We start from the raw sequence: 17,832 nt of genomic DNA, 5'->3' as shown, positions 1-17,832 counted from the left end.
TACACCTGGAGTTTGCACTATTAGACCTTAATGATTATTTAACTTGATAGGGTCTGTTTTATCTTGGACTTTTGCCATTTTCACCCTGTACAGCCTATTCTTCAGTCATCCACTGACAGATTTTTCTCCCACCAAGAGATAATTTCTCCAATGTAAGAACAGACAGTGAAAGGCAATTGTTAAATTTCTGTAGATTTTATTCCAGGAAGAAATTAAAAAAAAAAAAAAACCAACCTTTTATGCTTCAAATATCACTATTAACATCAGCCCAAATTCCAATCATCCACTCACAGCCATCTCTTGGACACATTAGTCCTCATTTAAAACCTGTTTCTACCTTCACTCCAGACACAAACTTGGGATTTTATTTCACTTTTTATTATCAGGGGGTAGCCGTGTTAGTCTGTGTTTACAAAAACAACAAGGAGTCTGGTGGCACCTTAAAGACTAGCAGATCTGTTAGTCTTTAAGGTGCCACCAGACTCCTTGTCACTTTTTATTGTTAGTGATTTATTATATTTCACATAAGAAAAGATGGGTCTAGGGAGGCGTAGAGCAGCAGAGTGCCAATCAGGACTTCTGGCTTCACTTCCTTTTGCTTTTTGTCCTTCTGCAAGTCGCTGCACCACTTTGTGCCTTGGTTTACTCCTCCATACAATGGGGATAATACACCCCCCCACACACGCAGCGAGGTTCTAGTCATATCTGTTAAGGGGTGTGATGGGCTTGGATGGACAGTGGGAGGAGGACAAAGTGTTATTGGAAGGAATTATTTTCCTCGGAAAAGCTGACATTGAATAGTGGGGGTGGGTTGGTTGGTTGGGGGGGGTTGGCTGTTTTAGGACTATTAATCTCCCAGTATTTTCAGCTCCCTGTAGCTATTATTGTTTTTAACCCCCTTTGCTGTGTCTCCATTGCAGGCTGGCTGCCTCCCCTGGCTCTAAGCGCTGCCCTGCTGCTCTCCAGTGGGCGGCGGTAGAGAGCACATCGCCTTGTCCCTCCCCAGACTGCCCCCTCCCCACTCCAAGCTGGCTGGGGGAGGGCCGGGTCACCCCCCCCCCACACACACACACACAGGCCAAGTGGAAGGACAGGAGCGCTGCTACCAGGCAATATAGCGAGCAACAACGCCTTCTAGCGGTCAAGAGCACAGACACTCCTTTCCTTTGGGAGTCCTCTGCTGTCTGACCGTGCAGCCCAGAAACTGAGGGTGGGAGAGCTAAAGTGAGGGGGACGGAGAAGGAAAAGGAGCTCTGAAAAAATGTTCATTTTATTGCATCAAGGCAGGGTTCAAGCTCCCCTCCTGTTTAGTTTTTCCCCCCACGCATTTTCTGGTCCCCATGTCTCCCTGTGCCTGACTCTGTCTGTCTGCAGCTCACCCAGCAGCTGCTGTTACAGATACAGTGTCACAGGGCAAGAGAGAGCTAGGAAACACCTGTTTCCAACATGAAAAAGGTGGGGAGAAAGCCCACAACAGGCTTGGAAACTCCTTCCATATATTCTTCTCTCAAGTGGCTTGTAAAATCAAGTAATAAAATCTGCAGTATCATTTTTCAAAAAGATCTCTTTCAGTTTTTACATATTTAGCTGAAAAACGCTTCTAAAGTCTTCTCCTTATATGTTATCCCCCTCCCCCACTACCACTACCACTATGTCTATTGTGCAGGACAAAAAATTACAGATAGGTCTAATGTTGCAAAAAACCGTGTCTGAAATGCATTCCCCTTCCAAACCCCAACCTCAGCCCCACAAAATAAAACCTTCGCCTGCAATACAGATTTCTGAATAGGGAAGGGGTTTTAATGTGATTCATTTAGGGTTGGTGTGAAAAATAGGAGATGGGGGATAGGACCGTTGGTTTTGTTTCTTTGCGAAAGTAGTGTGCTTGATATAACTAAACAGACGCACTGAACTGAAGGAAGGGGACAGACAAACTGCTACACACGCACAAAGTATTTTGGATAGCCAGCAGCACTGTGCAGTCTGTGGATCAGTAGGGTTGCATACACAGGGCTCCATGATTTCATCAGCAGTTTTACAAGAACCTGCCAAAAGCTGTTATGCCTCACTGCAATGTGTAGCCTTTTCCTGCCATTTTTTCATAATAAAAGAGGGAGTGAAGCTTTTTTTCCCTCTTCTCTCTCTCTCTCTCTTAAAAAAAAAAAAAAAAGAGAAAAAAAGAAGAAAAAGAAAAAAAAAAAAAAGCAATAGCCAAAGGGGATGCCAGTGAGGTGTGGCTTGCATTTAAATATCCAATATGTCAATGTAAGGGGAGTGTGTATGTATATAAAGTGCAGTTTGCATCTGATAGCTGGACATATCCAGCTATGAAAGGCAAGAGGAGATCAATGCAAAGGAAAAACAATACTTTTATTCAAAGCAAGGTCAGGCGTTCAAATCAGACACTGTGAGAGGGTAGAGAAGTTACTTGAAGGCAGCCAAGCTCACAGCTGATCAGTTATATCTAATATACACACACACACATTTTAAAAGAGACCAGCAATTTTTTTATTGTTTGTTCAGACATTCACTATTCTCACTCTCACACACACACACACACTCTCTCTCTCTGCTATTGCGATGGCTGAGGTAGGGGGCTTTCTTGGATCTCTGGATTTGGATTTGCATGGATTTTCCTCCTCTCTTGGGAATGTTGCTTTAGCTGATTCTCCTGGTTTTCTGAATGAGAGATTGGGACAGATTGAAGGAAGGCTCCAGAGGGGATCTCCCACTGACTTTGCCCACCTTAAAGGTATCCTCAGGCGGAGGCAGCTCTACTGCAGGACGGGCTTCCATCTGGAAATCTTCCCTAATGGCACGGTGCATGGCACCAGGCAGGATCACAGCAGATTCGGTAAGAAAGGGGCTTATGTTCTTTATCACTGATTTTTCCTTATACGTGTGGGAGCTGGGGGGGAATGGAAGGGGGGGAATGCAAGGGCGGGGTGTTCCAGTCTCGCTTTTCCACTGATTGCTTAGGGTCTGGGTTGAGTTTCCTGCAGTCCCAGACAAAGCAGGTTGAGGATCCTGAGTTCACCTCCATTTGCCTCCACATTCTTTTGGCCTGTGCCAAGTCTGCTTTTTGCACTTCTTCCCCCTGCGTTTGAGCAGAAGACAAGCGCCACATTCTTTGCATTGCTACAGGCGGATCGGGGAATCTTCTCTGCCTGCCTGGTCCGACTGGGGTGTTCACAGATTCAAACGCCAAATCAAGACTCCCACACGGGGAAGCGGGGGGGAGAGAGGCAGTGAGGATTCTGGGGAGAGGTCTGTCCCGCCTGAATACAGCCAGGGCAACTGGGGAGGGTGCAAAAGCTTTTGTGGGGTCAGGTTAATCCCTAGGGGTTTCAGTGCCTGGCTCCGAGTCCTCTCCTGGCGGTGAGACAGGGGCAGAATCACTGAGGGCACCTTATCTTGCGGAAAAGTTCGCTGGAATCGTGCGAAAGGAGAGAAAAGTACCCACGAGTCACCTTGTTAACACTGTTTACAGCCTTAAAACCTCAAACTTGGTTAGCTTCCAAACCACGTGTTTGCCTCTGCTTATTCCTGTTTCTTTTCGATCTTTTTTAAATTCCTCATTGAATTCGATGCAATGCCTCCTTGTGATCTCTTCCCCCCCCCCGAAAGTGAGGGGTTAGCCCCATTTTCTCCTCCCCTCCAAGTGGGAGAGTGGTCTCCACATCTTCCCCCATCCAAGAAACAGGTGTCTTTTCTCTGCTGAATACACGCGATGGCTCTGAGGCTGCCTGTTTTCTTTATGAACTTGTTCAAAGAGCCCAGCCGCCTGTCTCACATACAAAACTAATTACACTATTAATATAAATCATCCCTGCAATGGATATAATTAGAATTCTAAACAAATGCGCTCACTCCCCAGAAATTTGGGCATTTTTATTTTCAATTTCCTATTCTACTACTGCTAAGTTATTCTGCAGGTGCACAAAAACATGATTTTTTTAAAAAGCAACTTGCTGGTTACTTCAGCTCTTTTCCAACCTCTGAAGCTCAGGGTAGCTAGAAAGGCAAAAGAAAGAAGAGACAGCACATTGGGGAAACAAACAAAAACAAACCTTTTTTCCCCACCTTGCCTTTGCAGATTTTGTGGACTAAAGTCCTTTCTTTTGCCTTACTTGCGTAGCCATTAAGAATGTCCCCAAAGCAGAATCAGATCAGCAGGTCCAGAAAGAATTTTTTTTTTTTGAGAAAATATTTGGTGACCTTAACCTTCAGAAGAAGGAAAAGAGAAATGAGGATAGGCAGAACATTGCTGATTTACCTAGCATCCAGGACAAAGCTGAAAAAGACTTTAGAGTTTGTATTAGTGTCACAGAAACTCACAGATCTCTAATGAGACTGTATGTAATCTTTGAAAAATGCATCTCAAGCCACAAGCACAGAAGTACAGTAAGTCTGAACAGAGTTAAGAAAAACTCCTGCTACTTTGGCAAATAGTGCAGGTGTCTGTGTAAACTATCAACAAGTCCCAAGTTGGTGATCTCAATTGTACAGTGAACAGGTTGTAAGAAACATTCTTGTGACTTTGTGGCTTGCAATAATTTAACTCCTCCCTGAAAGGATTTCTATTCTGTCTTCTAAGGTTTGTTACTCATTCATTTTATCTGAGAAATAATAGTTTATGAATATTTTTGTTGTTATTGTCTGAAGGCAAGGATTTTGAATTGATTGGAATCAAACAAAAAAAACCCAAATCCCTGACTGTGTACTGTACCTTGCATAAACACCAGGTGCGGGTAGCATGTCCTTGCCTAAATCAACAAAAAAGTCATAACCCACAGGTCAGAGTAAGGTAGTAATAGACTCATGGGGTAAGTGCTCTTTAATTACCTCCCGAAAGACACACATCTTTTCCCTTTCATCTCACAGCATGTGATGGGTTCCCATATTAAGGGGAACTGAAAGAAAGTCCTTTGTATCTATTGTATATTTTTTATCTACTTCTGCCACTTTATTTTTCTAAAGATGCGTAAAAAGTGAGCAGAAAAGTAGTAATAAACTATCAGCATCTAATGACAGAATCTCACCCAGTTCCATTTTTTGAAGCTTAAGATAAAATTAATTGGTCTCTAAACAAAGTTTGGAAACTGCACATATTAAAACAAGCAAATACGTTTCATTAGTTTTGCAAGGTTAAGATTAAGAGTTAATCATAGTGTGTGTTCAATAAATTGAAACATTCGCATTCCATAAGTGTTTTAGCAGTCGGCATCCAGCTACATAAACTAGACCAGACGTCAGATATAAAATATTACAGATTTCTCCTTCGGGGTTTTCCCAAAGGCAGTGTAAAATAAATAGTTATTTGTTGTAATTGCAGGGCAAGACCCCAGAGGATTACACTGGAATCCTCATGTTCAGATAAAGTTGGACTGAACTTAGCTGCAACAGAGATGCAAAGTAATAATGTATTGGCACACTGTCTTCACCATCTGCATTCAGTAGCCATGAATATTTAAATTCCAGCGTAACTAGTCTGGTTTGCATTAGAATTTCATGTACCAATGCATTCCTGAATTTTGCATGCAGCAGTCAGAAGACAATGAATTATTACAGAAATAGGCAAACTACACAATTCTGGGGAAGTGAAAAAGCATGGTGAAGGACCTAGACTACAGCCAAAGATGGGGTTTACTTTAGGGTACTAACTTTAATGTGGCCAGATTTAGAAACTCTTGAGATTTGGGTGCTAGCTTGACAGGACCCATAGACTGGAAAGGTGCACCCTGACCTCCTAAGCAGATAATTAGATCCACTCCAAGGATAACACGCTGGGCCACCACAGCGATGGCATCTATCCAACTGCAGCTGGGATAAGGGGTGGAACTGGACTTGTTATCTATCTCGTAATGTTGGATGGGGTTCAGGAAAAAGTGTACCGTGTCTGCACCATCCTCCGCTGATCCATCCCCAGAGTACAGCGTCTAAATCTGTACAAGACTTCAAAGTTTTCTTTAAAGTAAGACAACGAAGCAAAATGCTATCAGAGTAATATGATGGGGAGCTCCTAGCCTCTGGGGGCGAAGGGAGGGAGTCCCAGTATGGGTTTCAAGAGATATGTCCATAGGAAATAAAGAAGGTAACAGGGTCATATTTAAGGAGAATACTGTAGCCTAAAGGTTGAAGCACATTCCTCTTTGAATAGGATTAGCTCAGAATCTGGAGAAACACTCTCCAGGATGTGTAGAGAAAAGCTAGGTCTCATGTTGGAGAAGTTCCCAGATGTCAGCACAAAACTAGTAGTCCTGCCTAAAGAATCATAGATGAAACTGGAAGAATTTGAAACCATATCTCAGTTATTACTGGTCTGCCAGGACCTTTTCCTATACCAAAGAAATGGATGATTAGAAGAAATCTGGAAGGGATTTTGAATTAACATCAGCTCCCCAGGGAGAAACACTCCTTATGTGAATGCTAGACTCACTCGGAAACTCCTTGCAACCAGGGACCAATTCTCTTCTGGGTTATGCCAGTTTTACACCAGTGTTACTCCATTGACTTCAACAAAGTTACGGGTAATCTAATCTATAAGGGTAGCTTTAACGTGGCTGGTGTGGTCACGGCGCGCTGACAGCGCTCTAAAAAAACCATCTCCATGAGGGGCGCGGCTCCCAGCGCTGGGTTACTGTCTACACTGGCGCTTTACAGCACTGAAACTTCCTGCGCTCGGGGGTGTTTTTTCACATCCCTGAGCGAGAAAGTTGCAGCGCTGTAAATTGCCAGTGTAGACAAGCCCTGAGAAGAGAATCAGGCTGTCGCAGTTTAGACTGGAGAGTAATAAGGACCACAAACACAACTCCCCCAAACACAGATCTAAAAAGTCTGTATTGAAGTTTGTTTTTTGGGGGGGAAGCTAGTGAAATCCATAGAGGAAGCTCCTCTGAAGACTTTGACATTCATACTTTAGTGCACCTGTTACCAAACAGTTGTTGAGGTTTTTAGCTGAAGCTTTAGGTTTGTAGAGATCATTACAACATCTGATATTTCTACACCCAGGCACATGGATATAGTTGTGCAAAAAGGGACAGGTGCGGCCAGCTGAACAGTTCCTTAAACATTCATTTAGTAATGTAACAGTGAGTGGGATCTGGCCATTACAAAGGAGGGTAGAAGATTATTCATCTCTTCAGTGTTTACTTCATCCAGCAATAATTCTAGTCAAATCTCTCTGAATATTATGTAGAGGGACTCAAAGAGCAAGCCGAATGAATAATCAAGCCACAAAAGAAGAGACAAGTGTTGGAAAAGAAAATCACGTACTTCCATAAACACACCCCACTACAGTTAGAAAGTAAATTCTTGATCTAACCCCAGTGGCCACTCCCTGTGCTGGTGGAGATCAGAGGCATAAAGCTGCAATTTTGTCTAGCAGTTGGAGTGAGTTAAGGACAAGATGGATGTCCGCCCACATTTTTTTCAGCTTTCACTCTCTCTCCTGACTTTTGTGGGTTTAAGTTACACTCTTAATGTTATTTCAACATAGTTGTCCTTGGTTCGCTTCTCTAAGTGCCACTCAGATGATCAGAAAAGAAGAATATTACAAGTGACATTGTCAGAAGAGATTGTCATGGGTATACTGGAAGAGAGATAAGTGCCTGCAAAAATAGAGGTAGACATCTACCCCAGAGTAGGATAAGTTTTGTTTACCCATCCGTTTGGAAAGGAAAAGGAGAGTTTAGTGCTTAAGATGCTAGTCCAGGACTTTGCAAACTATGGTTCAACTCCCAGCTGTGTCATAGTCTTCCTGTTGTACCTTAGACAAGTCACTTAGGCTTTCTGTGCTCACTTCCCCATCTGTAAAGTGGGGCTGTTATGAGGCACTTAGATGCTGTGGAAATAGGGGTTGTATAAGTACTTTAGATAGATTCACTGTTCTCAAACATTTTCAGGCATTTCTCACTCAAATAAAAATTAATTAATTTTACTGGGTGAGAAAGAGGCTCCTAGCTTCTAAGATAGTGCTATATTCCTGTTCCATTATGTGAGACTCTCATTCAGACTTTGCCCAGTCAATTTACAACTCCCCCCTCCCCCTTTTATTTATTAATCCCCTTGGCACATTGCCTCATGTCCCATCCCAAATGTTGCTGATTGTGAAACTGCAAGGGGATAAATGTACTCAACACAAATGCAATAAACCCCCAAAGTATTGTAAATTGATGATCTGAATTTGTTGCTTCAGCAACAAAAAAATAGAATAAATAAAAATAGTCTCATTCAGCACGGACTCTGCCTCTAGGAAAGGGATTCTTATGGATTAAAGGTACAATAAGAAAACAAAATGGTGTAGCATAATAGTTAAGAGCTATATAGCCCTTTACATCTGGATATCTCAAAGCACTTTGCAAAGGAACAGACGTTAAGTAACTTGCCCCACGTTACAGAATTAGCAAGTTGCAGAGGAAGAAATAGAAACTAGGCCTCTTGACTCTCAGTTCACTGGACCGTGCCATCTCCCAGAAAACATATCAGTAGTGAGCAGAAAACCTCCACAGTCTAAAGCAAAAGCCAGTCTGTGTCCACTGGGCCTTCTAAAAAGCCCCCTTTCTCTCCTTGCTGAGTACCAAAGGCCTGTTCTCAGAGAGTCCCCTGTATTGCCCCAGACTGGCTGACTGGGACTTTTGTCTAAGGTAGGAGTTAACTCCCTGCTTGCTAGAAAACAAGTAATTTCTGGATCCTGCCACATATCCCTTTGTAGAAAGCACAGAACGTAAGGAAATAATTTGTATTCTTCCATTTTTTTGTAGTAGAGTCACAACAGGGTGACTCACTTCACTGGCAGAAGCGAGTCTGGGGTCATAGGAAGGATAGGTTTTCCCAAACTGAATATAGCTTCGGATTTAACCCTCTAGAAAACGTGTGTGCCAATCCATTAAGAACATTTAGGTCAAGATTTAAAAAAAACAGAAGTCGATATTTCAGCTGTTAAGTAAGTGACCTTTTTCCAAAAGTGCTCAATACCCAGCAGCTCTCACTGACTTTAGTGGAAGTTTGATCTGGTCCACGGTATGTTAGTCAGGAGGGTGGAGAGATTAAATTGGGACTACATTCACAGCTGGCAGATGTAAAAGAAGGGCTACCAGTCTTATAGCTGCTGGTGGAATAGTTCTAACACCACACAAGTGTCAAGGCACAAGCTAGGAAGAAAACCAAAAACCAGCTTATCTGTGGGAGCAAAATTTAAGTTGAACTAGGAAGTCTACCTCATTGCCATTTGTTTAGCTGCCAGCACAACACAGGTGTACTGCACAGCCGAGTGAGAAGGCTACCTGCCCTATGACTGAGGAAGTGGAGGGAAAGTGGGACATCTGTCCTATATTTAGCCATACCGTCCTTGTTGTATGAGCGATACACCTGACATACTGGAAGGTACATTTCCAAAGAGTCAAAAGCGCATGTGGGTGAAAGGGAGGGTTTCAAGCCATGTGACTCCTAGTAAAGTCAGCAGGTGGCAGATGGTGAACTCACTCCAGGTGGTGCATTGAGAATTCCAGGGCACACGCACAAGAGGAGCCGTGTGAGGTAACAAGAGCGGGGTGGGGGAGGTGTGCTCACCCCGGGCTGGACGTTCTAGGAGCTGTGGCAATAGATTCAGAGATGTATGAAAGGTTAGAAGGAGGGAGATGTTCTGTCAGTGGAAATCTCTCTCCCATCAGTTTAAACAGAAGCTTGGACTGGGGGAGTGAACACACTCTTCTCTTCCATGCCATGGCTCTCAGTGAATTAGTTGAGATGCCTGGATGCACACACGCAGGCAGAGACAAGTACATAACCAACCTCTGAACTAAGAGAGAGGGAAATTGTCCATAGCCTTGCCGTGCCGTCACTGCAAACCTCCGAAGGGTTTTCCGATGAGCCAGTCCCCCCAGGCTGTCCACAAACAGAAAGCATGGTGGGGACCATCACCATCTCACTTTCAGTGGATAATAAACATTGTTACTATAGAGCCTTCCAGAATGTTAAGGACATTTACCAGACCAGGCACAAAATACTCACCTGTCTCGTCCTGCAGTGACTGGTAAGGAAACTCATGATACTTTACTCATAAAGGATTACTCTTCCTGAAGAATATAGCAATGCTTTACAGGTGACCATTTCAGAGTGCAATGGGTTTCATTTGTGTGAGCAAGAGGAGAGTCAGGGCCCATGGAATGCCCTGTAAACAAAGAGGTCTTCCAACAGGCTGGGGAGGGCTGATTTATTTTTGTCACTTGTACCTGGTGTCAGTTCTGTTCTCTGAATGATCTGTATTCCTCTTCTTTAGGGATTTTGGAGTTCATTAGCCTGGCGGTGGGGCTGGTTAGTATCCGTGGGGTGGATTCAGGACTCTACCTCGGAATGAATGAGAGAGGCGAGCTGTATGGGTCGGTAAGTGTGAGGTTTTATAATCATTGTAATACTATAAAACTTACACAGTGCCTTCTGAGAGCTGGGCTAGCCTGGGTACTGCCCATATAACGTGTGAGAGTCTGACAGGGTCATCACATAAGCTGCCAGCCTTCCCTAAGCACATGGTCATCTGCAAGCCTGTTACAACCAATCCAATGACTCTGCACTGAACCTGTGGATGTCATGTAGCTCCACCCATATCAATTATTCCATTGTTGTCATAGTTGCAACCGAAGTTGAAGTAGAAAAAAGCAGAGAGACCGACCAAAGCTCTGACAAAACCTGACAAATATTTGGGATAAAGAAAACACACAAGAACATGATGAGGATAAAGCTTTTATTATTAGCCTTTGTTTGGGAGCTTTGTGTAGCTCACTTGTGGTTCTGCCATTCAGGGGTATTGTGGTGATCATAAACTAAAGGCAAGGAAATAAATTATAGCGCACCATCAGGGTGTGTGTTTGTGTTCTGTCATCTGAACAGCCTGTCACTTTTCTTCTCTGAATGATCTGGGTTCACACAGGAATATATATATATACACGTCTGCAGATGCATACATTTATATTATAGCTTTTCAATAATGAAAGCTGTACTTAAAGCTATGGTGGGACTTTCATTATAACTCCTGTGTTCTCATAACCTTCTAAAAAATGCCCCTTTGGCACTGAAATTTTCTATTCTTGGTCTCATCCCATTGGAAAGTCACTTCAGCCTGTTTAAAATTGATGAAGAGAGACTTGTTTTGCTTACCAATAACTCCAAAATAGCTGGAAAAATCCCTCCAAACAATGCCTGTAAATGGTTCTTATGGAGGAATCAGGCCTTGGTAGCACTGATTTGGGACAGGGAAGGATAGAAAGTTCTGTGATTGAAAAATCCTTTGGCACAGACATCCGCTAAGATTTTTAGTGGACGTTAATGAAGCTCCACCCCCTTTGTGACATCCCCATAGTATAGTGTCTCTGCCTGATGAAATAGGCCCCTGGGCTGCTGCAGAATGGAGACTGGAAATGTCTTACTACAATACATCCAGCACAATCCATCAAAATTACACTGAGTCTACATGAGAAAACTGCACCAATTTTAATTTAAATTGGGTTTTAAACTGATTAGTTAAACTAGTGCAGACCTCTTTGTGGATGCTCCAGATGATAACCTGACCCCGATTGAAGTCAATGGCAAAATTGTTATTGACTTCAACGTGGCTAGGGTTTCAGCCTTTAATTTCAGTTTAGGAGTGTGTTCTTTCAGGTCAGGAATTGGTTTGAGCTAATCGACTTAAACTAAAGCAAAATATATCCCCTTCAGGCCTTTTCTACACTCACAAATTTGAACTGGTTTAGTTAAACCAATGCAAACCCATGCGTGGACACACTTATTTTTGTTTAAAAGGAGCTTATTTCAGTGTAGTTTAAATCCATTCCTAATCAATTTAATCCAAATTGAAGTAAAGCTTGTTCAAACTGAAACAGGACAACCCAGCTTTTTACACTGATTGAACCAAATCACTTTAAAATCACACCGTACATTAAACTGGTGTATTCTGGGTGTACAAAGCTTCATAGAAAACCAGCCAAATAAACAATAGCAGCAAAATTCTGAACTCACCCTCTTCCTCCTGCTGCCCCCACACACTACCACTTGCACAAATCCCATTTCTCTTCATGAGGTGTGAACTTCAAAGCCTAAGAGGGATAATTTAAATGCTTCTCTGCATAGGCAATTTCCCCTCATGTCCTTTAAAATACCCCTCCAAATAAAAAACCCAAAATTTAAATGCAGAGCACTACATGCATGCAATGTTAAGGTTACACATTTAAACAGAAAAAAGGCAGTTAAGGGTGTGTAGTAAAATTAATTCACCTATATTGCATATATTTAACTGACTGATAAGCTATGCACTGCATGTCTAAATATATATGGCATGTGCAATGTAGCTGATACAGGATTTATGACATGGTGGTGCTCAAACCTTAGCCTTGTTTCTCAAAATCAAAACTTGCCACATCATCATTATGAACTATTTAAATCATCCTAGTGAGCAAAAGCCTCCATTAGGATTGGGGCCCCATTGTGCTCATCAGCATACCTGCACACACTCTCCGCCCTGAAGACTTATCTACTTTGAAATAAAATGCACCAAATGAGTATAACAAATAAAAGGAGGAAAGATGAGAGCAACAATGATCAGATCACACATTTATGTAGGTTAGTGATGAGCATGACTCAATGGTTCCAAATTACTGGAAGTTTGGGTTGTTGGTGTTTTTCTTTGATAACCTATAAATTAATAATTATCCGCTGCCTCCAAGCGTCCTACAACCTACCCCACATTAGATGGCTAATTTTTGGTAAGCATCTCGCTGGAAGTGAGGATAGTATACCAATGTACGTCATGGCATTACACATGCATAGAATAGAGCAAAAGGGAGAAAGCTTCTTCTCTCGATTGATGTGCCGCATGTTCACAGATTAGGAAGACAGCCCAGAAGGATGGAATGTGCAGTTACACTTGTTGTAAAAGGCATACGCAGAGCCCTTAGGGGGTAATGTCTAGGGAAACATTATGAGATCCTGTTGTGTGTCTATTGGCATATAAATACTGAGAAAAATGTTGGTTGGAAAATTTAAACCACACAACAGCAGGGACCCTAAATCTGCATTCTTGTCACTCTTGTTTTCCATTTGGTTTCATTTAATTTTAATTTAATTTAAACAACAATTATACCAGATAACAAAAAATGAGATTGTACTTCAGGAAGTAGGGCTTGCTTCTGAAAAGAGCCCAGCTACTACAACTCCTACTGAAGTCAGGAGAAGTTGGGTGCTCACCATCTCTTGGGGTCAGAACGGGGGTGGGCAAACTTTTTGGCCTGAGGGCCACATCAGGGTTCCAAAACTGTATGGCGGGCCGGGTAAGGAAGGCTGTGCCTCCCCAAACAGCCTGGCACCTGCCCCCTATCTGCCCCCTCCCATTTCCCGCCCCCTGACTGCCCCCCTCAGAACCCCAGACCCATCCAACCCCCCCTGCTCCCTGTCCCCTGACTGCCCCGATCCCTATCCACACCCCTGCCTCCTGACAGGCCCCCCAGGACACCCATGCCTATCCAACCCTCCCTGCTCCCTGTCCCTTGACCATCACCCCCCGAACCTCTGCCCCATCCAACCCCCTCTGCTCCCTGTCCCCTGACCGCCCCCTCCCCCAGAACATCTGCCCCATCCAATCGTCCCCTACTCCCTGTCCCCTGACTCTTATCCAACCCCCATCCCCTTACCATGCCGCTCAGAGCACCAGGAGTGGCAGCCGTGCCGCCCGGCCGGAGCCAGCCACGCCACTGTGCAGTCTAAAGCACTGGGGCAGGCCGGCAGCTCTCGCAGCCATGCTGCCCGGCAGGAGCTTGCAGCCCCACCACCCAGAGCGCTGGTGGCACGGCAAGCTGAGGCTGCGGGGGAGGAGGACAGTAGGTCAGGGGCTGGGGGCTAGCCTCCCTGGCCGGGAACTTAGGGGCCGGGCAGGACAGTCCCGCCAGCGGATGTGGCCCACGGGCCATAGTTTGCCCACCTCTGGGTCAGAACCTTAAGTTGTACTATTGAAACGTAAGAAACTAACTTGCATTCTGCTTGTTTTGCTTTGAAGCACTGTAGTTGCAATTTTAAAGTAACAGACAGTCCCACAATCAGGCCAATCAAACTACAGAATCCATTAATGTCATGCCACAGAAATGTCAATATAATAGCATATAATCTTAGTTGGTAACAGAATTAATTTCAGTACAATATCATTGGACTTTTCCTTTCTGCCACCACAGACCTGTGCATTAGAAAATGTTCTTCATACTGGCCAGGTGGCTTTAACAGCAGTATCATTAAGTCCAAATGTTAAAAAACATGAGAATTAAAAACAAATAATAAATACAATAATTTTTGTATTAATTTTATTTGCCTTCAGGGTACAACTCAGGTCACATTTGCAAGCTTTTCTCTGCAATCATGAAGGACTAGAAATTTTCTTTAAAAAAAGGTGAAAACAGAGATTCTCTTGTAATCATAGGATTCCAAGAGTTAGGGCTTTAAGAAAAACACCAAATATTGGAAGAGGTGTCAACACTTTGACCAGGATTCCCTTATTAAAAGGTATAACAGTATTCTACAGTAAAGGCCCATTAAATGGCATCTTGTACTGGTGTTAGGGCCATATTTAGGGAGACTGCTGTAGAATAGTCTAGTGTTTTTGTAAAGGTTCAGTAAGGAAGTCATTTTTCTCTGTGCCAATCTTGCATAAATTTGTGTGTGTGAATTTAACAGCCCCAAAGATAAAAGCCATCTACTCCCTCAGTGCTTTCATTTTTTCTCCATTTAATAAATCTGTATGTTGCTAAATGTAGAGGGTTGACTGCAAATCTTTTCTGTGACAGATCTAACTTGTCCTTTTGCAGTTAGAAACATGCTACTCTCCATGCCATGCTGTCAGCTTGGTGCATATCTCTTGCACGTTGTTTAACGTCAACGCCAGCAGCCAAAAGCCAAGATGCAGTTATGGCAGACAGGGTTCAATGAGAGAGAGGGAGGCCCCAGGCCCAATGAGAGAGAGGGAGGTCCCTTATGTCCTAGTGACTCTGTATCACCTGAGAATTCCCCTATGCTGAGATGATCCTCTGATGGTGGATTACACTGGCTCCATGCCCAGACTAGACCAGCCTCCCAGTAGGAGTTGTGGGGGCAAACAACTTAAATAGTTTTGAGAGAGAGCTGGACAAATTTATGAGTGCAATTGTAGGATGGAGTTGCTTGTGATGGTGGGAACAGAGGCTCAGCAGTCCTATGGCTCACTTCCGGTTTGCCTCTTATGTTCCTAAAGCTCATGCTTCAAGGTTTTAGTGGACCATCAGCAGGGGTCAGGAAGGGATTCCCCCAATGTATTCTGGGGAGTTTTTTTTTTTTATCTCCTTCCTCTGAAGCATCAGGATGGCCACAGCTGGAGATGGGACACTGGAAGGGAGGACCAGGGCTCTGAGGTGACACCGAGTATTTGTGCTCTCAGGTGCTTAGCTGGCTATTTCTTGCTCACATGCTCAGTGTCTAACGCAGGGTAGTCAAATAGGTAGACCACAGGCCAAATCTGGACTGCCACATGCTTTTGAATGGACCCCAAAATCTTTTTATTTACTTATTTTTTCTATTATTATTTTATTATTTTCTCTGGAGTCTGGACCTTGACCAAGAAATTTGGACCTTGACCAGAAATAATTGACTACCCCAGGTCTAACTGATCAGCAGATGAGGGGTTGGGAGGAATTTCCCCCCAGGTCAGATTGTCAGTGACCTTTGGGGGGGGGAAGGGGGTGGTTGCTTTCTGCACCCAGTGGCTACAAGTCACTTGCCAGGATTATCTGGGTATATCTCACTTAATCATTTCCCTGGCACCTCGGTCCCTGTTATTCTCTGCCTGGGGCACAGAACAGTCTAGTCTCCTGCGGGCTGTAATACTTTGGTCACATTTCGGTTGTTGGGTTTAGTGTGCAGGGGCTGGTAGTGGACTGTGATATACAGGAGGTTCAGACTAAAGGACCCAGTGGTGCCTGTGACTGAGATTGGCTGGCAATGTTGGCACACAGCAGCCACACTATGCTTCAGGATCTGGCACCAACCATTATTGGTTGGTGCCCTGCCTGTAGGACAATACTATGTCGCTGAGCACAAAGACCTTTTTCCTTTATGTTTATGGCCTCAGGCCACAGTTCTCTGGCTTTTCCAGATATTATAGCCTGTCTAGACCTTTCATTATTCTATTTTATATGGTTGGGTGCTCTGAGAGTTCAAAGTGCATGTCAGGGTTATTTAACCCATTGAAATTAACTGCACCCTTTTCCACTTTTAATCGCTGGTCAGCTAAAAGTATTTGTACGTTATATAGATGACAAGTCTTGTGCTTAAGGTGATAGGCAAACTCTGATCTCCTTGTAGCAGCCCTTAATGCTGTGCATCATGCAGCATACAAAGCACAGCAATGCCCTCTTAGGCCAGAGCCTTTCCCTGTATGAATTAAAGATGTAGCCAAGCTGCAACATTCAGATACAGCTCTCAAACACTCCTTATTCCAGGGGGGTGCAGGTTTTGAGTTTTGGTTCAGTCTATTTTTAAAACAGCAAAATTCAGCTCCAGATCTCAATTTGGATTTTGCTGCCTTCCCTCTCAAAGTTCAAGGGTATTTGAATTTGGGCTTTTATAATTTTGGGCTCATCTCTAGCATTAATGAATGGGGAAATGAAGCATGTTGCAAAGGTGCACGTTACAGTCAGCAGAGGCTAGCCTCAGGGGAGCCAGAATTAGGAAGCCAAGAAAGTTCAGGAAATTGAGGTGCAAGACGAGGAAGAAATGGAATCTATAACAAATTACAAGTATAAAGTTCACGCGTGTGTCTTTTCTCTCCTTCTCATCACCCCCCAACACAGAAGAAACTTACGAGGGAGTGCGTTTTCCGAGAGCAGTTTGAAGAAAACTGGTACAACACCTATGCCTCGACTCTCTACAAACATTCCGACTCTGAGAGACAGTATTATGTGGCTTTGAACAAGGATGGCTCACCTCGTGAAGGATACAGGACTAAGAGACACCAGAAGTTCACTCATTTTTTACCCAGACCTGTGGACCCTGCTAAAATACCTGCAATGTTCAGAGATCTTTTCCACTATAGGTGATATTTCCTGCAGCTGTCCAATCAATGTACATACTTGGGTTCCCAAGCTTTTTCCTGGAGCACTATATTAATAGTCATTCCATCATTCCTATAAACTTAGATAACATAGAAAAGCACTTACCTTGAATTCAACACTGCCGTTTAAAGTGTATATCAAAGCTGGGTTATTTGTGGGGGTGGGGGATAGGGGATGGGAAGGGAGCCCTCCATATAATCTTTCATTTTCATTCACTGTCTTTACCTGGTGGTTATGAAAGAGGTGGAATATTCACATGCAATGATGATTCAAAACAAAAAACAAACAAACCACAACAACTTGATTACAGGAAAGAAAAAGACCACAGAACTGATACAGATGCTGCTGGTAAGCTTGGAATGGTTATGTTTTAAGAAGATGCCCTTCAAATGGTACCCTGCTGAAGTGGCCCTGGAATTTGCGACATGGATTATTATGGACTGGTCCTGATGTGTGTGTTTTTTTCCTGCTGTTGAGGGTGGGAGTGAGGGTGGGAAACATTATTAAGATGTAAGCATGGATACTGTGCATAAGGACAAAACTATTTATAAAATGTATATGATATTTATTTTATATATTTATTTATTTCAAAATAATTTTATTTTTAATGAGAGATGTTATGACCGGATTTTCATCAGGAAGAATAAGGTCCTACTGAAACAGGAAAAAAAGAGTTTTAAGAGCTTATTGGCAATAAAATTGTCTTTATATTGTG

The 17,832-nt window shown here is 43.3% G+C and overlaps 1 protein-coding gene across 1 annotated transcript; it reads left to right on the top strand.

The window, feature by feature from the left end:
• The first annotated feature begins 2,573 nt into the window (after positions 1-2,573).
• On the top strand, positions 2,574-17,832 carry FGF16 (fibroblast growth factor 16). The gene is made up of 3 exons (XM_034781819.1): positions 2,574-2,854; positions 10,280-10,383; positions 16,857-17,832. The coding sequence occupies exons 1-3, from the start codon at positions 2,581-2,583 to the stop codon at positions 17,100-17,102; spliced, it is 624 nt and encodes a 207-aa protein (XP_034637710.1). The 5' UTR covers positions 2,574-2,580; the 3' UTR covers positions 17,103-17,832.

This window comes from Trachemys scripta, chromosome 9 (genome assembly GCF_013100865.1).
Source record: "Trachemys scripta elegans isolate TJP31775 chromosome 9, CAS_Tse_1.0, whole genome shotgun sequence".
Lineage (NCBI taxonomy): Eukaryota > Metazoa > Chordata > Testudines > Emydidae > Trachemys > Trachemys scripta.
This window is presented reverse-complemented; position numbering and strand designations above follow the sequence as displayed.

Coding starts and splice junctions, on each gene's coding strand:
- FGF16 (XM_034781819.1), top strand. CDS start 2,581: ATGGCTGAGGTAGGGGGCTTTCTTGGATCTCTGGATTTGGATTTGCAT. Junction 2,855..10,279: donor GCAGGATCACAGCAGATTCG/GTAAGAAAGGGG, acceptor CCTCTTCTTTAG/GGATTTTGGAGTTCATTAGC. Junction 10,384..16,856: donor GAGGCGAGCTGTATGGGTCG/GTAAGTGTGAGG, acceptor CCCCCAACACAG/AAGAAACTTACGAGGGAGTG.